Source organism: Nyctibius grandis, chromosome 13 (assembly GCF_013368605.1).
Source record: "Nyctibius grandis isolate bNycGra1 chromosome 13, bNycGra1.pri, whole genome shotgun sequence".
Classification (NCBI taxonomy): domain Eukaryota; kingdom Metazoa; phylum Chordata; class Aves; order Nyctibiiformes; family Nyctibiidae; genus Nyctibius; species Nyctibius grandis.
Genome location: NC_090670.1, coordinates 525590 through 542610, shown reverse-complemented (window position 1 = coordinate 542610; position 17021 = coordinate 525590). Strand labels below are relative to the sequence as shown.

At 53.1% G+C, this 17021-nt stretch overlaps 2 protein-coding genes across 5 annotated transcripts in view; one reads left to right on the top strand and one right to left on the bottom strand.

The window, feature by feature from the left end:
• Window positions 1–634: 634 nt before the first annotated feature.
• Window positions 635–7149, bottom strand: YIPF6 (Yip1 domain family member 6). The gene is given in 7 exon segments (XM_068411935.1): window positions 635–3631; window positions 4221–4378; window positions 4483–4608; window positions 5048–5090; window positions 5500–5578; window positions 6094–6222; window positions 7072–7149. Coding segments are annotated over 7 exon segments (732 nt in total). The 3' UTR covers window positions 635–3512.
• An 881-nt stretch (window positions 7150–8030) lies between these two features.
• Window positions 8031–17021, top strand: part of OPHN1 (oligophrenin 1) — a 52655-nt gene continuing 43664 nt past the window's right edge. For all 4 annotated transcript variants that reach the window (XR_011049154.1, XR_011049155.1, XR_011049153.1 and 1 more), the window contains exon 1: window positions 8031–8241. Coding sequence is in view for 1 of the 4 variants with exons in the window: in XM_068411847.1 (XP_068267948.1) it covers window positions 8088–8241 (154 nt within the window). In the remaining 3 variants the exon portion in view is untranslated. The remainder of the gene's footprint in view (window positions 8242–17021) is intronic.

Sequence of the window (17021 nt, the reverse complement as noted above, 5' to 3'; positions counted from 1 at the left end):
TTGCAGAACCGGAGCGTTACTGGCATTTGGGCAGCTCTCTCCTGGACCTGTCACAAGAACTTCAGGGCTTTTTTTCCTCCCCAGAACACAGCGGTGCTGATCCCCTACGGCACTGCCCGGCACGGGACAGCCCAACACACACACCAAACGCTCACCCTGGTCCTCGCTCCAAGTAACACGAGCACAGCTGGCTAGAACATAACAACATCGAATATTTACATGGATCTATAATAGCAGCAACACTCTTCTGGCAGAGGGAAAAAGGATTTGTACCTCAGCGCGGTGCTTCTACCAACGTCTGTCAGCTCACGGATGCAGACACACAAATCACACGTTGAAAAGCATCCCGTAGGCACAGGAGCAGAGAACTCAGCTGGCTTTCTGCCCCAGCGTCTTGTAATTCACTCCAAACTCCCAGGCCGTATAAAATGCCTTTCCTTGTCCAAGCACTGGCAGGATCCCTCTGGATCTCCCTCGGGAGAGGCTCCACCAGCAGAAGGTGCTGCCTCCCACCCGGGCAGCTCCTGGGGACAGGCTCGTCCTCACCACTAACCACAACGTACTTTTAACCCACACAAGATTGCCCACGTGCCTTTCAGTGTGTTTTAATTTATAAATTTTAAAGTGAAAACAAATAAATTCTCTTCATTGGTATTAAATAGGTCAAAATTAAATTCTGATTCAAACACATACAACAACTTCAGTTGATAAACAGTATTAAAAAAAACTTAGTAGGAAAGAAAGCCTGGTTTATGCATCAGAAAATCATCCACTTTCTCTACAGAAAAGTTAAAACACTTCATTAAAGGCAAGACACCTGCTGTTCTCCTTGCTGCCCTTCCCTCTGCTGGCGTTAAACAAGAAGGAAGGGACTTTTTCCCCTTGGAAAGCATGACGATGGAGTTATCACATACATTTTCATAACAAATTAAAAATCCATGTTGTGTCTCTAAGGATTCAGTACATTTTTGGAGGAACGCACTACGGAACTGGCTGAACAAGGTGAGGGACCGTCCAACGAACTGGCACTCGCAGCACTCTCCTGTGACACCATCAGTTTAAAGGACCATCATCAACGTGGACTCTAGGCAGTCTGCGAATATCAGATAAGCTCAAGGTATTTCCCTTCCCTACACCTGAGATTTTTCAGCTGTGCTTTCCTGTGCCCACATCCAGCTCGCTCTGGGACCCGCCTGTTGGCTGAGGGGCAAACGGGTCAATGAAGGCTGTGGCTCTACAGAACATAGAAGTTTGGCTGAGGAACAAATTCCAGTTTTGGCTTCTTAATTTTTTGAAGTCGCATAAAACAATAATCAAAATAATTTTCTTCTCTCTTGTATAAGCCAAGAGCAATGATACAGAACAAATACAAGTCAAAAACAAGCAAGGAAAAAGCTGGGGGTTTACATCCTCTTAAAAATCATCTTCCTTCTTTCCAAAACGATACTGGATCAATTAAATGTTATTCCAATTCTCTTTCAGATATATCAGTTTAAGTCACAAACCACTACAGAAACAGAACTCCAAGGATTTCTCCAAAAATATGGTTAAATTCTTGTCCTGCAGTAGGAAAAAAAGATTTGGCCCAAAGAATCCCACTGTAGCCATCACTTTACTATCTACTTCCCTTGAGTATTTCTTTTCAGCTTCACAAAGCTAAACTAATGTTTAAATGAATGGAAAATGCACATTTAGAAGAAAAATCACATTCCATACCAGTAATAATTTAATGGAAGTTTAAAAATTCCCCATTTCCATTGTATACCCATGTGTACAAAACCCTACAGCTCCTCTGGCAGCCCCTTACGACAGCCACGGGGGAAGGTGTGAGGCAGCAGCAAGGACAGCGCCAGCTCCACACGCACTCGCCGACGACGACTGCTCTGCAGTAAAGCTGGGGCTGATTCTTCCTTCCCTCTGCTCCACGCTGCCAGAAATGCAAAAATGTACTTTTAATCTGCACATTTAGAAATTTCCATCCCAACTGACAAATACTTGGAGAGTTTACAGCAGAAACCGCACTTTTATATATAAATATAACTCAGGCACACCGACACCTCAGCAGGACCCGCGTACATCGGTTCCAGGTCTGCCTGCATTACCACAGGAAAGGGCAAAACGATGCTCATTTTCAGGAAAAGTGACCTTTTTACCAGCAGCTTTTTTTCCCAGTCTCAATCCCTATGCTGAAATATAAGTGACACACTAGGACACCCATGTATGGGTCTCCAGGCAAGGTACGTAAGTGCATCTACAGGGAAGTGAAGAAGAAAGCCTCCTCCCCTTTTCTAAAAAGTATTAAGGAAAAAAAAAAACCACCAATGAAAAAAAAATAGAAGTTTCTCACATCTCATTGTTAAGTAAAAAGAAACAATATGCAAATTTGTATGCATTTATGTTGAAACGCTGTCCATGTAAACAACCAAACGAAAAGTCACATACAAGCAGTTCAGACCAGAGCTCATATCCTACTGCACAGCAGCCACCACCTTCATGATGATTTACTTTCCTTCCTCTACCTGTTTTAAAACTTTCGGGCATAAACCCTGGTTTGGTATGTCAGCACCCAAACACCTGATGTACCAAAACCCCCACTTACTTCACAAACTTTCGGGTTTGGGTTTTTTTTTAACATATATACACACCCACACTTTAGTTGGTACTCTCCACAGAGTTTTCCATTCTCACTATGCAGAGCACAGCCAAGTCCCTGTTGCAAACTAGTCTTGACTGTTTCTCCAGGACTTTTAACTCTCTAGTCTATAGTCACACAAAAAGATGTGTCACTACCCAGTGTAAACACACTCCCTCTCAGGCGATACGTGGGATTAGTCAGCGTCACTACAGTGTCGAAGGCATTTGACTGAAACACTCTTCCTTGACATTTGAAGGGATGAAACATAAATACATGAGTACGAGCAAAGGCAGCTCCCTGCCTCCAATTAACTGCAAAATGGACCCAACATATTTTTTGCTGCAATCTGATTTCAAAGTGAAAGCTCACAGTCCTAAGATCCACTTTATATACACCTCACCACTCTACCAGTGAATGAAAAAGAACAGGAGTCAAACCCATTTCCTCCCTACCCAACACGTAACAGCCATGAAGTTCTATTATTTCATGAGGCATGTTCATCTTCAGGGAGAATCCGAGCACGAGGAAGAATTCTGCCAAGTCGTGCAATCCCATAACTTCATCTACCCAACGTCTTGGAATTCCAGGAGCTCCCACGCTGTTCCTCAGGTGGAATAATCCCTGTCGCAGTGGGCACTTTTTATTTAACACAACTAAAGAGCAGGGCTAAATAAAACACCCCTCAGCAGCTGCACCTCTGTATCTTTCAAAGAGGGACACGGAAACGACCAATTTTTGCAGTTGTCTGGCTTTATCCCATAACCTGCCTTTTTACAATATCTATATATATATAAATTAGAAAGAGATAAAGCCAATGATTAACTGCAGTGTTCATGAAAAAACCCCAGTCCATAGTACAGTCTCTCCTGATCGGCCATCACTGAGGTGTGAAGGTGAGAATCATCCAGCTGATAACGAAGTAGAAGAGGAAGATGGGGTACACAACCAGAGCTTTGCGGTTCGGAGGCTGACTGTCTGCCAGGAAAGCTGTAGATGCTGGTGAAAAAGAAAAATACTTGAAATGTATTGCATAAAATTGAAAGTCTAAGATTCACTGCAGATGTTAACAACTTTGAATTAGGATCTGCATTACAGTTATGTTGAAAGAGAAAACCAAGTAATCCGTTGCTCAACACCAATGGTGTATAAACATCAATTAAAACTTTATCATATAGAAAGATAAATGCTGATTAACGTTCTGTAACAAGAGTCAGACTTACATATTAAGAACAGGAGAAATAATGCAAATGCTTCTGTATGAAATTAACATTTTCTAACAATATTTATAACATAGATCACAGAATAAAATACCCAGTAGTTTCACATGGGGTTTAATATTAAATTATCATCCTCTGCTGAAGGCAATTTGCCGTGACCGTGACAACCAACAGGAGCACGGGCAGAGCCTGCATCTCCGCCAACACAAGGACTGGAAGAACTATTTCTACAACACTTCAGCAGCCCAGGAAACACCTTAAACTACAACACCCACCGGCCTCACCCAACAGAGTGCACGCAGACCCACCTCCTTTAGCACGGCACTCCTCAGAGCACACAACAGCACGACAATGCGAAAGGTACTCACCTAGTGTTGACCAACCAAACATAGCTACTACCACAATTAGACGTATAATGAAGCTGACAGTCCCAGAGCCTGCCAGCAGCACCAGCCTGCACACCAGCATTGCTACTGTCAGGGGCAGGACGCAGTAACCCAGAACGCACAGGCTCTGAAAGAAAGATCTGGAAAGGAGGGACAGAAATGGGAAAAAAGCAGTCAAACCAAAGCGTTGCAGGAACTCCAATGTGGAAGCATTTTAACTGCCACTAAATAAATCTACACTCACATAGTTCCTCCGAGAAGCTTCGAGTTGAGCGTGATGACAACTGCACCAAACCAGATGATGACAAAGACCTCTGCAAACTGGGGCCCTCCATCGTCTTTGCTATCTGCCGACCCACCCTGAAGCATCCTGTTGTAGGGAACAGACAAAAGGAGTCATTTGCACTCAGTGACTGAGTTTTTGTACACTTGGAGTAGATGATAGAACAGGAGCCTGAAATATTGATCCCCAGCTAGGCTGCAGACCAATTATTTTTCATCTGTTACTCTTAGTAGTATCCTCAATTTTACATAGGAAAGGAAAATGGTTGTGGCTCAACTGAGGGCATTTCAGTGCATTTGTTTACTTGTTTTAAGGACTGAGCAAGCATATAGAGGAGAATAAAACCATAGACAACAGGCTAAAAGATGAAAATTAAAGCACCAAATCTAAACAGGCAGCGTTTGCAGAAGACCAGAGAAGGATCAGACAAACTTGATCTCAACACATGCAGTCAGAAATTTGGCACTCCTCCTTTCTCCAATGTAAAAGACTATAAAAACCCAAATCCACCCACACGAGTACTTACAGTGCAAGTGAGACACAAAGCACCAACGGGCCCCACAGATCCCCTGTAGGTAAAGGAAAAAATAAGATCATACATCTCATAGAATGATGCTCCGTTTCATTTTCCCCGAGAGTAACAAAGCACTCTTCTCCAGCTCCCAGTGTATCATTTTGCATATTATACTTCCTTATGATTTTCTTAATTAGCATCTTATATGCCATATTCTATAACACCATTTATTCAACGCCTGCCAACCATTAAAGCTGCCTGTTCTACATATTCTGGCACATGTTCCACTTTTAAAGAGCTCTGCTAACACTGATTTTTCATGTTTGCTATTCTCTACAACAACAGAAAGGACACAGAGCAGACACTTCCGAATCCTTGTCCCACTGAGCTCATCCTTCTCCCACGTGGGCAAAGTCTGTTGGCAAAACACCCTTTCAAGATTTGGAGAATCCGTTCATACGTACAGTCTCTGAGGAGCGCACTGCTCTTCTTTGGATACATGACGTGGACAAATTTCTTCCCGACAGCCTTCAGATCTCTCATCTGAAATAAAGAAGCAACACTTTAATTTACCCCTTCATAAAAATTACAGTCCACAACTAAAAGCAGCAAGATAGAAGTAAAGGAGTATTGATCAAGATAGGATCCAACCCAAAAATTTCTGTAGCATCCTCTGCAAAAAACAATGCCTACTTTTCCTACATTCCTTAACAACCATTTTATCCTTTAATAACACTCGAGTAAGAACAATAATTCCTTTGTTCCTCTAGGAAAATAAAATTAATGAAAAATCCTATTAGTCGGGACGTTTTTCTTCCACGTTCCATCTTTACCCTTGCAAAGATTTTGAGATCACAGAGAAACTTTTGAGCCGTAATTCAGATATTTTTTGATGCACAAGAATTCATTTTACACAGCTAGCTCTAAAAAAAAAAACCCCAAACTTATGATGAGGTACAAGCCAAGCAGAGCTATGCAAAAATACACTTTTTGCATAACAGTTGTCTAAAGATATCAGCAAAACACGTGTTTTACCACAGATACAGGCGCAGACTCACAATAGTGTCCTTAACAGGCTCATCCAGGGTGGAGTAGTCTTCATCAGGAGAGTGAGAGCCGACAGGAACAGTAATCTCCCCCTCCACTGGAATATCTTCAGATATCGACACATCTGCAAGACCTGCAAACTAAATGTTTTTTAAAACCTTTAGAAAGAGTGAAATACAGACCAGCTCATACTCCCTTCAGATTTTTTCAGCTGGGTTTAGGATGAAAACAAGTGCTCAGCATTCACAGACACAACACTTTAATAACACAGTCAACAACAGAGCCCAGCTGCCGTCTGCCTGATTTAAAAAGCTCACAGGCTAAAGAGGTGAGTAGATACGCATAAGTAAAGCATTTCTGCTCCCTTCAGTAACTGCCAGTAACCTGCTTTTTGTCCTCTAGTTACACAACAATAACTAATGGAAGTAAAAAGCTTGTTTTAAGTAACGCAACGCCCGACAGCTGCACAGCCACACCGACACGCCCGAGCACACCGTCTTTCACGGACTCCACGGGGAAACAACTGGTGAGAAACTGTACAGACAGCTACAGCGCGGGCAAAGTCACGGCTGTGAGCGCGACCGTTAACAAAGCTGACGGCCTCCGCCCGGGCGGGAGGTTAAAGCGCTCGAGCTCCCAGAGACGGAAGCAGGGAACAGCCCGACCGGTCCCGCAGCAAACCCCAGGGCCGGCGCAGGGAGGCAGCGGCCGGCGGATGCCCAGGCCCCGCTCCGCCTGCGCCCCCCGCACCCGAGCGGGAAGGCCGAGAGCCCCCGGCCCGCCCGCCCGCCGCAGCACGCACCGCGGCCCCCCGCGCTCAGCCGGCGGCCGGAGCCCGGGGCGGCCGGAGCTCCCGCGGCGCCGCTGGGCCCTCTCCGGCCCGGCACCCCCGGGCCCTCTCCGGCCCGGCACCCCCCGCCGCCCTCCGCGGCCCGCCGGGAGGGACCACGCCCGCCCGCCGCCGCCGCTGCCGCCGCCGCCCCACTCACCAGCGGCTCCGCCGCGCCGCTCCCCTCCGCCGCCGCCATCTTGGCCGCCCGTGCGACGTGGAGGCCGTGCTACGTCATCACCGCGCGCGGCGACCGCGGAGGCGTCGCGTACCGCCAAGGCGTCCGTGGCAACGCGGGCCGGCCGCCTCCTCCCCGCCCCGCCCCGCCGGCAGGGGGCGCCCTCGCGGCGCGCGGCCGGCCTGGCTCGGGGCGGCGGCAGCTCCCGCGGCCCCCCCCGGCCCGGCCTGCCGGGGTCCCCCCGTGTCCCCCCCCGTGCCCCCCGCCCGGCCGGCGGGAGGAGGCGGGCCAGCCCCAGGCCGTGCCGCAATGAAACAGCGCGGGGGCGGCGCGGGGGACCTGCCTGGCGCGGCTCTACCGGGGCTAAAGCTGGCGACATTGAACGGGCCGAAAGGCGACACATCCGACACCCGGTGCTGGGAGTTCAGTGAAAACCGGCCCTTAACGGCCTCCGGGGCGGCCCCGTGTCCACTAACGCCGCCGGCCTGCCCGCGGGCTCCCCTGGGCGGAGGCGGCCGGTCGCCCCTTGCAGCCTGCTCGGGAGAGACCGAGGAACCGCCATTAACGTTAGCGAGGCGGCCCCCGGGGACACAATGGGTACGGAAAGGCGGAGGGCACGGCTCCTCCCCTCCCGCCCCGGGGGGCGCCCGCCCCGGCCCCGCCGAACTACAAGTCCCGGCAGCGGCGGGGCGGGCGGAAGCGGGGGTCGGGCGGGGCGGGGGTCGCCGCAGCCCAGCGCCCGGCCCAGCGCGGCCCGGCGGTCCCGGGGCCGGCCCCGCGCAGGCGGCGGGGGGGGGGCGGTGCGGGCCGCTGTGGGCCCCGCCCGCCCGAGCCTCCCGGGGCAGGGCCGGGCCGGGGGCGGTGCCCGCCGGGGCGGGCCGGGGGGCGGCATGGCCGCGGCGCGGGGCGCCCGGGGCGGAGGGAGGGGGCCGTAGCCGCGCCCGCCCGCCCCGCAGCGCGGCGGTGCCGGCGGCGGGAGGAGCGGCCGCCACGGAGCCATGGGGCACCCGCCGCTGGAGTTCAGCGACTGCTACCTGGACAGCCCCGACTTCCGAGAGCGGCTCAAGTGCTACGAGCAGGAGCTGGAGCGGACCAACAAGTTCATCAAGGAGGTGATCAAGGACGGCAACGCGCTCATCGCCGCCATACGGGGTGAGCGGGGCGGCGGTGAGGGGCGGCCGCGGGGCCGGGGCCCGGCGGCTCCGGCCCTGGGGGAGCGGGCAGGGGCCGTTCCCTGCCCTTCCCGGCCGGTGCCGGCGGTGGTGCGGGGATGGGGCCTCTGCCCTGCGCTGAACGGGGTTTCTTGTCGAGCGTCCCCCTGTGTTTGTGGGAGCCCACCCTCGGCTGGGCTCCCGTCGGGCCTCCCACCCCGGTGCGGGCAGCTCCCTGCATCACCGGCATCGGTTCGGCGTGGGCTGCAGGCAGCGAGCTCCGGGTGCCCGCCCGGGGCTGGCCCTGCGCCGGGACAGGTCGGGCTCCATCGCCCGGGCGGGCCGGGCCGGCACCGTGGCCTGCGGAGCCCGTGAGCTCTCCCGGGCACCGCGGGGGTTTAAGCAGAACGATGTTGTGTTTGGGGGAGACACTCGGTTATTTTGCTGCACCAAAGAGCGGGTGGAGCGTGGCCGGGGCAGCGCGGGTCACCTCGTCACCCAGCCCGGCTTCCCTGCGGTGGCCCGCTGCGAGAACGGGAGGGCTCCATCCACAAATAGTCTTTAGTCCTTCTTTTGTCGTGGGTGTTGTATTCTTTTTTTTTTTAACGATGATTTTGTACAATTCAACGGCGATTTCAGTGTTGGCTGCAAGGGAGTCGCTTGTTCAGAAGTGACACCACCAGCATACCTGGGCCGGGCTGTGTCCTCTGGCACCGCACAGTCCTGCCTCTTTAACGCTTTGCTCACCTGTCCTTCTGCTTAGATTTTTTTTTTTCCTCCAAGAGCTGTAGATCCCTTTCCCTGGGTTGGCTCTCACATCTTCTCTGCTTTTATAAATGTGCATTAAAATATGGCCAAAACTGTATGACAGCACGGCAGCTACGGATGCTGCGCTTGCATCAGGCCAAGTGAAGGCAAATAAAGAAATCAGCGGGGCAGACGCTGATCGTGCGCTGTTTTTCTTGCCAGCTGGTTGGTTTTAGTTGATATTAATAGGTTTAGCTGCTGCCCTTTTGTTAAGGATAATTCCGAGCTTCCTTGTTATCAAGGCCGTGGTGGAATAGCTTGTGTTTGCCCATCTGGAAAACAGTGAAGACAAAAGCTAGTATGACTGAAACAGCAGGCGTCACGGGGCTGTAAGATGGTAACGTTCTACAAAAAACCCGGATCTCTGCTCGGTCTGGGGGAATAAAAAAACAAAACAAAGTGAAAATCAAAGGGATTTTAAGAAGCCTGCTTGTTCATGTAAATACTGTGCTTTTTCTTTATGAATTTGGTCAAAGCCATTTCCCTTTTTAGTGTTTGTAAACCCTGTTGCTGCGCCGGCAGTGGGGATGTGGGGGGATTTTGCTGGGTCAGCAGACCCGTCCCAGTGAGACCGGAGAAGGAGGAAGGGGAGAAGTGGGAGGAAACTGAGTACGCCCAGAGAGCACAGAGAACCCCCCAGGACTTCCTAGGCCGTCCTCGCTGAATGCTGTCCACGTGGGGCTGTGGATGGGAGCTTGGGGCTGCTCCCGGCCGGTGACAGCGACGGCTGATGGTCTGTTTGTGCCCCTTGGCAGTGCTGTGGGGTGGCTGTGGGAAGCAAAGGTGATGACAGCCTTCCCAGGAGAGAGTGAGGTTTCTTCATCAAGAGCAGAGGGTTAATTATGGTGATTGTTCTGATTGGACCTGTCTGTCATCTACCCAGAGGTCCTGTCTCCCGCCCTACCCTTTAATGGGTGAGGCAGCCTCTTGCTTAAACCTTTGGCCAAACTGTTCCAAGGTGTTGACTCACTGCACTGAGTCCAGACCTCTGGTGACGTTACAGATGTATATACGGTCGGCGTGTTTGCTGCTTAATTAATGAATAAACTCCAACATAAGATTTGAAGCAAATCAATCCCGCGTTTTGCTCGGACTCGTGGCGATGTCAGGCACCTGCTGTCTCCAGCTGGTGGGCGATGGACGCTGCGAACAAAGGGCTCGCGTGCGGCACGGTCCGGATACAAACACGTGCATCTGGGGGAGTTGTGCAAGCGCAGCAACGCGCGTGCAGGCTACCAAGGGAAGCAGTGCAGTTGCCCATTGTGGGAACACGGGGTCTGCTGGGTTTGTGTGATCTGCCACAAACACAGCCCACACTGAGACTCAAAAACCTGCGCCTGCCCAGAGTTGTCTTTTATTTTCCGTTGCCAAGTAATAGGGGAAAAAAGTGAGCGTGACTTTCCATGGAGCTCTGCAGGACCTTCGGTTCGTGTGCTGGGTGAGCCGGGTGGCGTTGAGCTGTCTGTGATACGAGGAGCACGTGTGTTGTTCTTTTCTCGGTTGCTGGCAGTGTTCGTGTTGAACGTGTCCGGCCAGCTCAGGGTGTGCCAGCCTACCTGCTGGGCAGTGTTCTACCAGTGTCTGTAGAGGCTAAAAAAGAAGAAACCTGCTTGGTATCACTTTATTATGGTAGCAGCACGAGCCAGGCATCCAACATTGAGTAAGTGCTGCTCTGGTGACTTCTATTGGAGATTTTTGGATGCCTTCTGACTTTTTTGTAGCCGTTTTACTGGCAGATTAATTCACCATAATCATATTTGTGGCAAATTAATACATGAACCTGAGTGCAAATTTTTTAAACAGTCATTCACGTGCCATGGAATTGTAAATGAGTGTTAAATGCTTCCAGTGGTGTGTGGCTAGCTGGTAGGTGCGCTGTTTTAATTAAATGGATTGTTTTACAAATCCCATACTCCCTTCCATTTCCCGGTTTTAAACCCATCCGTGGCGATGGTCAGTGATGACCTCCTCGGGAGGAGGGGAGGCAAGTCCCCCCTTCCCATGGGAGATGCCACGGCATGGAGGTCTGCCAGGGGTTGTTCCTGCCAGGGGATCTGTTGATGCCGCTCGGGAGCATTGCTCCCACCAGCCACTGAGCCGAAACCGCTGCTCTGGAGCTCGCAGACGGGGAGGCTGGGACAGCAGGGACCCACGGCGAGGGGACGTGGGCCTTGGTGAAGAAATTCATCTGCTTCCACGCTGCCGCTCCTCTGCAGGAGTCTGCCGACTTCAGCTTCCCTTCATGTTCCTAATGAAGAGCTGAACTTCCCTTCCCGTCCCTTCCCCAGGCCAGGGAGAGGCTGGAAGCGCAGCCAGGGCCGCGGGTAAGTGCTTTCCCAGGCGCAGGGCTTCCCCGGCTCGTGCTCCTCTGCAGGGAGAGGCAGGAGGGAGCACTGTGTTCGGGGGCCAGCGCTGGACACCGTCCCTGGAAAGCCCTGCCTCTGTGGGGTGTGCCGTGGGGCAGAGCCAGGAGCAGCTCCCGCTCGGGGTGGGGAGCGGGCTGAAGGGGGGCTGCCAGCAGCAGCCGTGGCTCGTGCTGCTCCAGAGCGCCTGTGCTGGAGGAGGCTGCAGAAAGCCCCTGCCCGGCTGCCCCAGCTCACACGAGCGGGACGGCGTCTGCTCGTGGTTTTAGCCGTGGTGTCCTGCTCTGCGGAGGCGGGAGGCAGTAAGGGGGACTTCAGCTCCCCCTGGTCTGCTGCGTGCCTCAGTTTCCCCTTCTGCAGAGCAGATGGTGCTCCAGGGCTTTGTCTGAAGCGGGGGGCTGTTACCCGAATGAAGGGTGCACTTAAACTCCTCTTGCCTTTCAGGGAATTAAGAGAAACTGGTTCCACCCCACCCCCCCGACCCTGACATGTTACCAGCTGAAAGAATTAAAACACCACGGGTGAAGCCTTCCCGAGTGCCGTGCAGCTCCCCACGTCCTGATGTGGGTCCTCGTGTGATTGTGGTCACGCAGGTGCTGCCTTCAGCTGTGGGTTTCTTCTGTTGCTGACTGAACCCCCAACAGCTGGCTGTACGTGGGACACCGTAAGATGGCTAGGTATAAGGTTGTGCCAAATGAGAAGTTAAACCGACTAAAGCAGAGAAAAATATTGTTCATTTGTAAAAATCTTGGGCATGAAAGTCAATGACAGCGAATAAGTTACTCTGAGACAGAAACGTGAGTTATTTTTGTTGTAAAGTTGGCTGCATCCCTCCTTCCTCGTGCCAGGAGCACGCAGAGTCGCTGGCAGTGCCAAGTGATGGTGCTGGTCCCGTCCGTTGCGATGGCAGCGCTGGAGACACAAGCAAGGACATCAGAAGCAGGGGGCTGTGTAGCATCGTAGCTGTTGTAAGAATGGCTTCTTTACATCATTTTCTTTCTGTGGCTCAATGCGGTGGTTTTTCTGGAATCTCTCCTGCTCGCTGCGCTCTGCTGCGTGTGTGGTAACGCAAACCCATCTATTTCCTCCTGGTCTTTGATCTTCTCTCACAATTATATATCAAATGGAGTTTGAGAAATGTCAAGTTGAGACTTTTTATTAACGTGCGAGTGCTGCAATGGTGTAAACCGTCCTTTGAAGCTGGGAGAGCTTTGAGTTCTCATGCGAATGTTGCATGTGTGGTTTTGAACTTGGTTTCTACACCGCAGAGGCTTTGCAGATCCCTTCTGCCTTCGCATGTCAGTTAACCAGCCTCCCCAGGCAGTGTGAGTGTTTTATCCTGCATTATAAGGGAGCATGGAGAGGCGTCTGTGCCTGCGAAGCACAGGGCAGGCTGTAACAGGAGGGGCTGGGTGGGCTTTTCCCCCAGAATGGGGGAGAACAGGGACCCAGGGAAGGTCCCACCATCATCCTCTTCCTCGCAGGTCGGCCCCACAGTGCTGTGCGTGGGAACTCGCCTGTCGGCCCAGGGGACTCTGCGGTCCTCAGCGGGGCAGACCTGTTCTCGACAGGTTTCTGTGCTGTTGTTAGCGGTGGTGCCCGAGGGTTTAGTGCTGTGAGTGCAGAAAGCCGGGCGTCAGCAGAACGCGGCCTGTTAATGAGATTAAAGCAGGCCTGGAGCGGCCTGTCTGCGCGTTCCTGCAGGAACCCCGGGCGCCGCTTCACGTACAGGCGTGGAGACAAAGGCTCGAATCTGTTCCTGCAGCGTGTTAGAGCCAGATACTGGGTTTTGCCTGTGTCCAAACAAACCTAAAGCTCTTCTGGAAAAGGGGCAGAGGAACGAGCCTGTCCTGTGCCCTTTGCTGGCGCAGGAAAGGCTGCAGCTCTCCGGGCAGACACCAGCTCTGCGCTCCCGGCCGGGCTTGGCATCGAGGCACCTGCTTCAGAAATGTCCCACAAAGACAGCTTGGTTGTGAGCCAGCGTATGGCACATCGATGAAGATGTGCACAGAAATGGTCCGTGGGGATGCACAGAGGCCTTCTATAATCAGCTGGATAAGGTCTCGGTGGCCTCGCTAGCTTGGCTGGACGCTGTCCCTGCGTTTGGGTATGGCGTTCGTCATTACGGCGTAGGGGCACGTTAACAGGAAAAAGTAAAAGTAGCTTCTTAGGTGCTTTCTCAGTGTCTCACCTGGCTGCAGAGCACTACAGGGAACCCGAGCGTGGAGCTGCAGGCAGAGCAAGCTGAGTTCAGCTGGGCGTCAGCCCCGCTGCCTCCTCGCTCACCTTCCAAATGAAGGAGGTTGGGGAAGGCATCGCAGAGAACAACTGCAGGCACAGATCTGCTGCTTGTTCCCTGATGCTCTCCCACTGAAGCATCACTGAAGTCTTTTTCTTTCACTGTGGACCTGGTTTTCCACCCATGCTGGTGGCACTGGGAGGAGCTGCCATGGGCTGACTCTCCAGGAGGGGATGGCTCACTGCTGCAGGGACACCTTCCCCCTCTCTCCCGGAGCACGTTGCACCACAGCAGCTAGCGTTGAGCTGTTCCTGGACTTTAGCAGGGAAAAATGACTTGCTGGAAAATACATCACTCCCCTCTAGCAATAATGTATTCTCCTTATACTTGTCCGCTCCTTGCTGGTCTTCTCTGTCCTTGCTGGGGTTTCATCCAATAAGGGCTCCAGTTACTGCTGAGAACTTTAAAAATTTTCTCCTCACTTCTCAGCCCTAGTTGTCTGAAGAGGCATCAGACCTAAATCCATCTTAAAAACAGTCAATTGCTTTAGGGTGGTGTTGTGTGGACCTAGACACCTCCTAGACCTAGACACCTCCTAGACCAAAACCAATTACGCTCAGTAAATTAAAGACATCGAGGACATGCTAACTTAGCCAGGAGCCAGGGTCCTCCGCAAGAGAGAAGCGTGCAGTAGTAGAACGAGAGTGTCTTCTGGAGGATTTGGAGACCTACGTGCTCCTGAGTATCACCGTGCTCCAGCGCTGCAGGCTGTGGTTTGCACCATCGTGGGAGAGGGGATAGTAGGAGCGCCTGGGAGCTGTTCACACGCCTTGGGAGACCTTGAGTTAGTAAATAAACTGTGTGTATCTGTGTGTGGGAGAGACCACAGTGCTCTGCAGTACTGGTAACACACACCACCATTGGCAGAAGTGATACTGGAAGTGCTCTGGCGTCGGTGGCCTGATGGGCTGTCCGTAACGATACCCACCAAATGCCATTCCTTCCACTGAAAAAAATCTATGGGCCTGTGTCTCTGCCTTCGATTGGCACGTGAGTTCAGGGTCCCTGTCCCCTGCAGCAGCTCCACAGCGATGCTCAACTTGCAAAAAAATTTCTGTGTCTGTCCACCAACGCAGTGGACTTCAGCTGCCGTGCGGCCGGCACCACTCGCCCTGGGAGCATCCGTACTCGCACGGGTAGGAAGGGGAGGCCCTTTGCAGCAGGCAGGCGATGGAGCAGCTCGTTTTCCTGGGCTGCAGGCACTGTGCACAGAATCCCAAGGGCCCCAAGCTGGTGCAAATACAAAACAGACGTGTTCTAACCAGGAACTAGAAAACAATAGTAAAAAACCCCAGAAAAAGCCTCCAAAAAGCCAACCCTCCCCGCAGCCGCCACAGCCGTTCTCGGATGCAGGCAGGAGCGTGCACAGTATCTGCCTGCTCCAGCTGCGAGGCGTATCTTACCCCTCGGTTTATGTGTTCGTTAGATACTGCTCCAGGCTGGCTCTGCCCCCCGAGCTGGGGCGGTGGGACCAGCCCTGGTCTGGTGTCAAACAACCCAACATGCAGTATTTTGTGATGGCTTTTTCCAGCCCGGTCAGCACCCGACACGCTTCCCGAGAGCTCGCCTGCCTGCGTTGGCACAGAGGGCCAGGGCAAGAGTTTAAGTCGTTTTCATGTGTTTAAGTATATTTTTCCCTTCTGCCATGCATGAGCCACGCGGAGAGCTTCTCATCCATCCTCTGTTGCCTTTCCTGGCTCCCTCCCTGGGAGGATGTGGGTGTTATCCATGTTTTGTAGCGTGTCAGACAGCCCACGGGCTTGCAGCAGTGCCGCTGCTGACCAGAGCTTTCCTCTTGAGTCACCGTGCGAAGACTCAGCTTTGCTGGCTTTTTTCTTGAGACGTTTTTTGAATATTTTATTTATTAATTCTGTCGGTAGCACACTGGTAGCTACAGATGTGGCATCCCGCGTGCGCCCACAAGCTTTTCACAGGTGGCCTCTGTCCTGCTGCGTGCCAGCCCGGCGTGGTGGAGCGGCAAGGGCAGCCCCGCTCGTCCCACAGCCTGAAGCCTCCCCGTGGCACGGTGCTGGCCGTGCTGCTCCCCGGCCCCGTGCTGCTCCCCGGCCCCGTGCTGCTCCCCGGCCCCGTGCTGCCCCGTCCCTGCCCGCAGACCGTGGCTCAGCACCGACGCTGGCTGCCCAGCCGCGGGTCAGGTCTGCAGTGCCCAGGTGGGGAAGGGACCAGAGCGTGCCGTGGGTGCCGGGCTGTGCTGCTGGGAGCGCTGCCCTTCAGCGCTGCCTTCGAGAGGTACAAAGGTTGTCCTCCGTTCGAAGAACTCAGAGGTTTGTAGGAGAAAAGGACAACCTTCTTCCCCGCGAACGAGCAGTGCTATTTTACAGACGTTGAACACGCCGCAACGAAAGCTCCTTTGAGCTGCTGGTGAAATTCAGCGGGGGGCTGTTGTTGTTCTTACGAAGCGCTAAACAAACGCTTCAAACTGTGTAAACCTTCTGTTTGAGTTTCTGATACATACGAAGAAAAAAGCTTTCGGAAACTTCTCATTTTTGTTTTGGTGATGGTGGACTTTTCCGCGTTGGCTTTTGTCGTGCCCTGCAGCCCCTCCCCGCTGTCCCCTGAGCGGTTCCCAGGTCCTGCTGGCTTTTGTGTCCTGGGGCACGGGCAAAAACTGCCTTTGTGGCTGGTGCCCTTTTTTGTCACCGAGTGCTCCGTGCAGGTGAACGCGTGGTCACGAGTCGTTCAAATGGCGATAAGAGCAGCTGAATAGCCTGAGATAGAGTTTATAAATGTCAGTAAAGCCCAGCATTCAGATTGCTCTCTGCAGTCTGTTCTCTTTTTTTTTTATCCTGTTCTTCCAGCCAAGACTGATTATGGAGTGCTGAGGCTAGAGATTATTAGAACAAGAGTAATTTTATTAACCTTACTAAACCTCGTAGCTGTGAAAATGGAGAACAAGGGACACGACCTGTTCTTGTGCCATCAAACGATGAACCAGGGACCTGCGGGGTGTTGGGGGACCCTCTGTGGCGGAGGCACAGAGCTGGACCCCCGCGTCCTCGTGGGATGTGGGGCTCGCAGAGGTGCCCAGAGTGGAGAGGCTCTTGGTGAAGCCCACCTAAGGGTGGGTGCGGGCCGTGCCAGTGCTGGGTGGGTGAAGGTGCCCGGGGGGCTCCCAGGGGGTGCCGGGCGGGTGAAGGTGCCCGGGGGGCTCCCAGGGGATGCTGGGCGGGTGAAGGTGCCCGGGGGGCTCCCAGGGGGTGCTGGACAGGCCGTGTCCACGCTGGCAGCAGCTCCCGGCCCCGGAGCAGGGGGGACGCGCGTTCCTCCCTGCGCTGAACCACTCCGCATCGC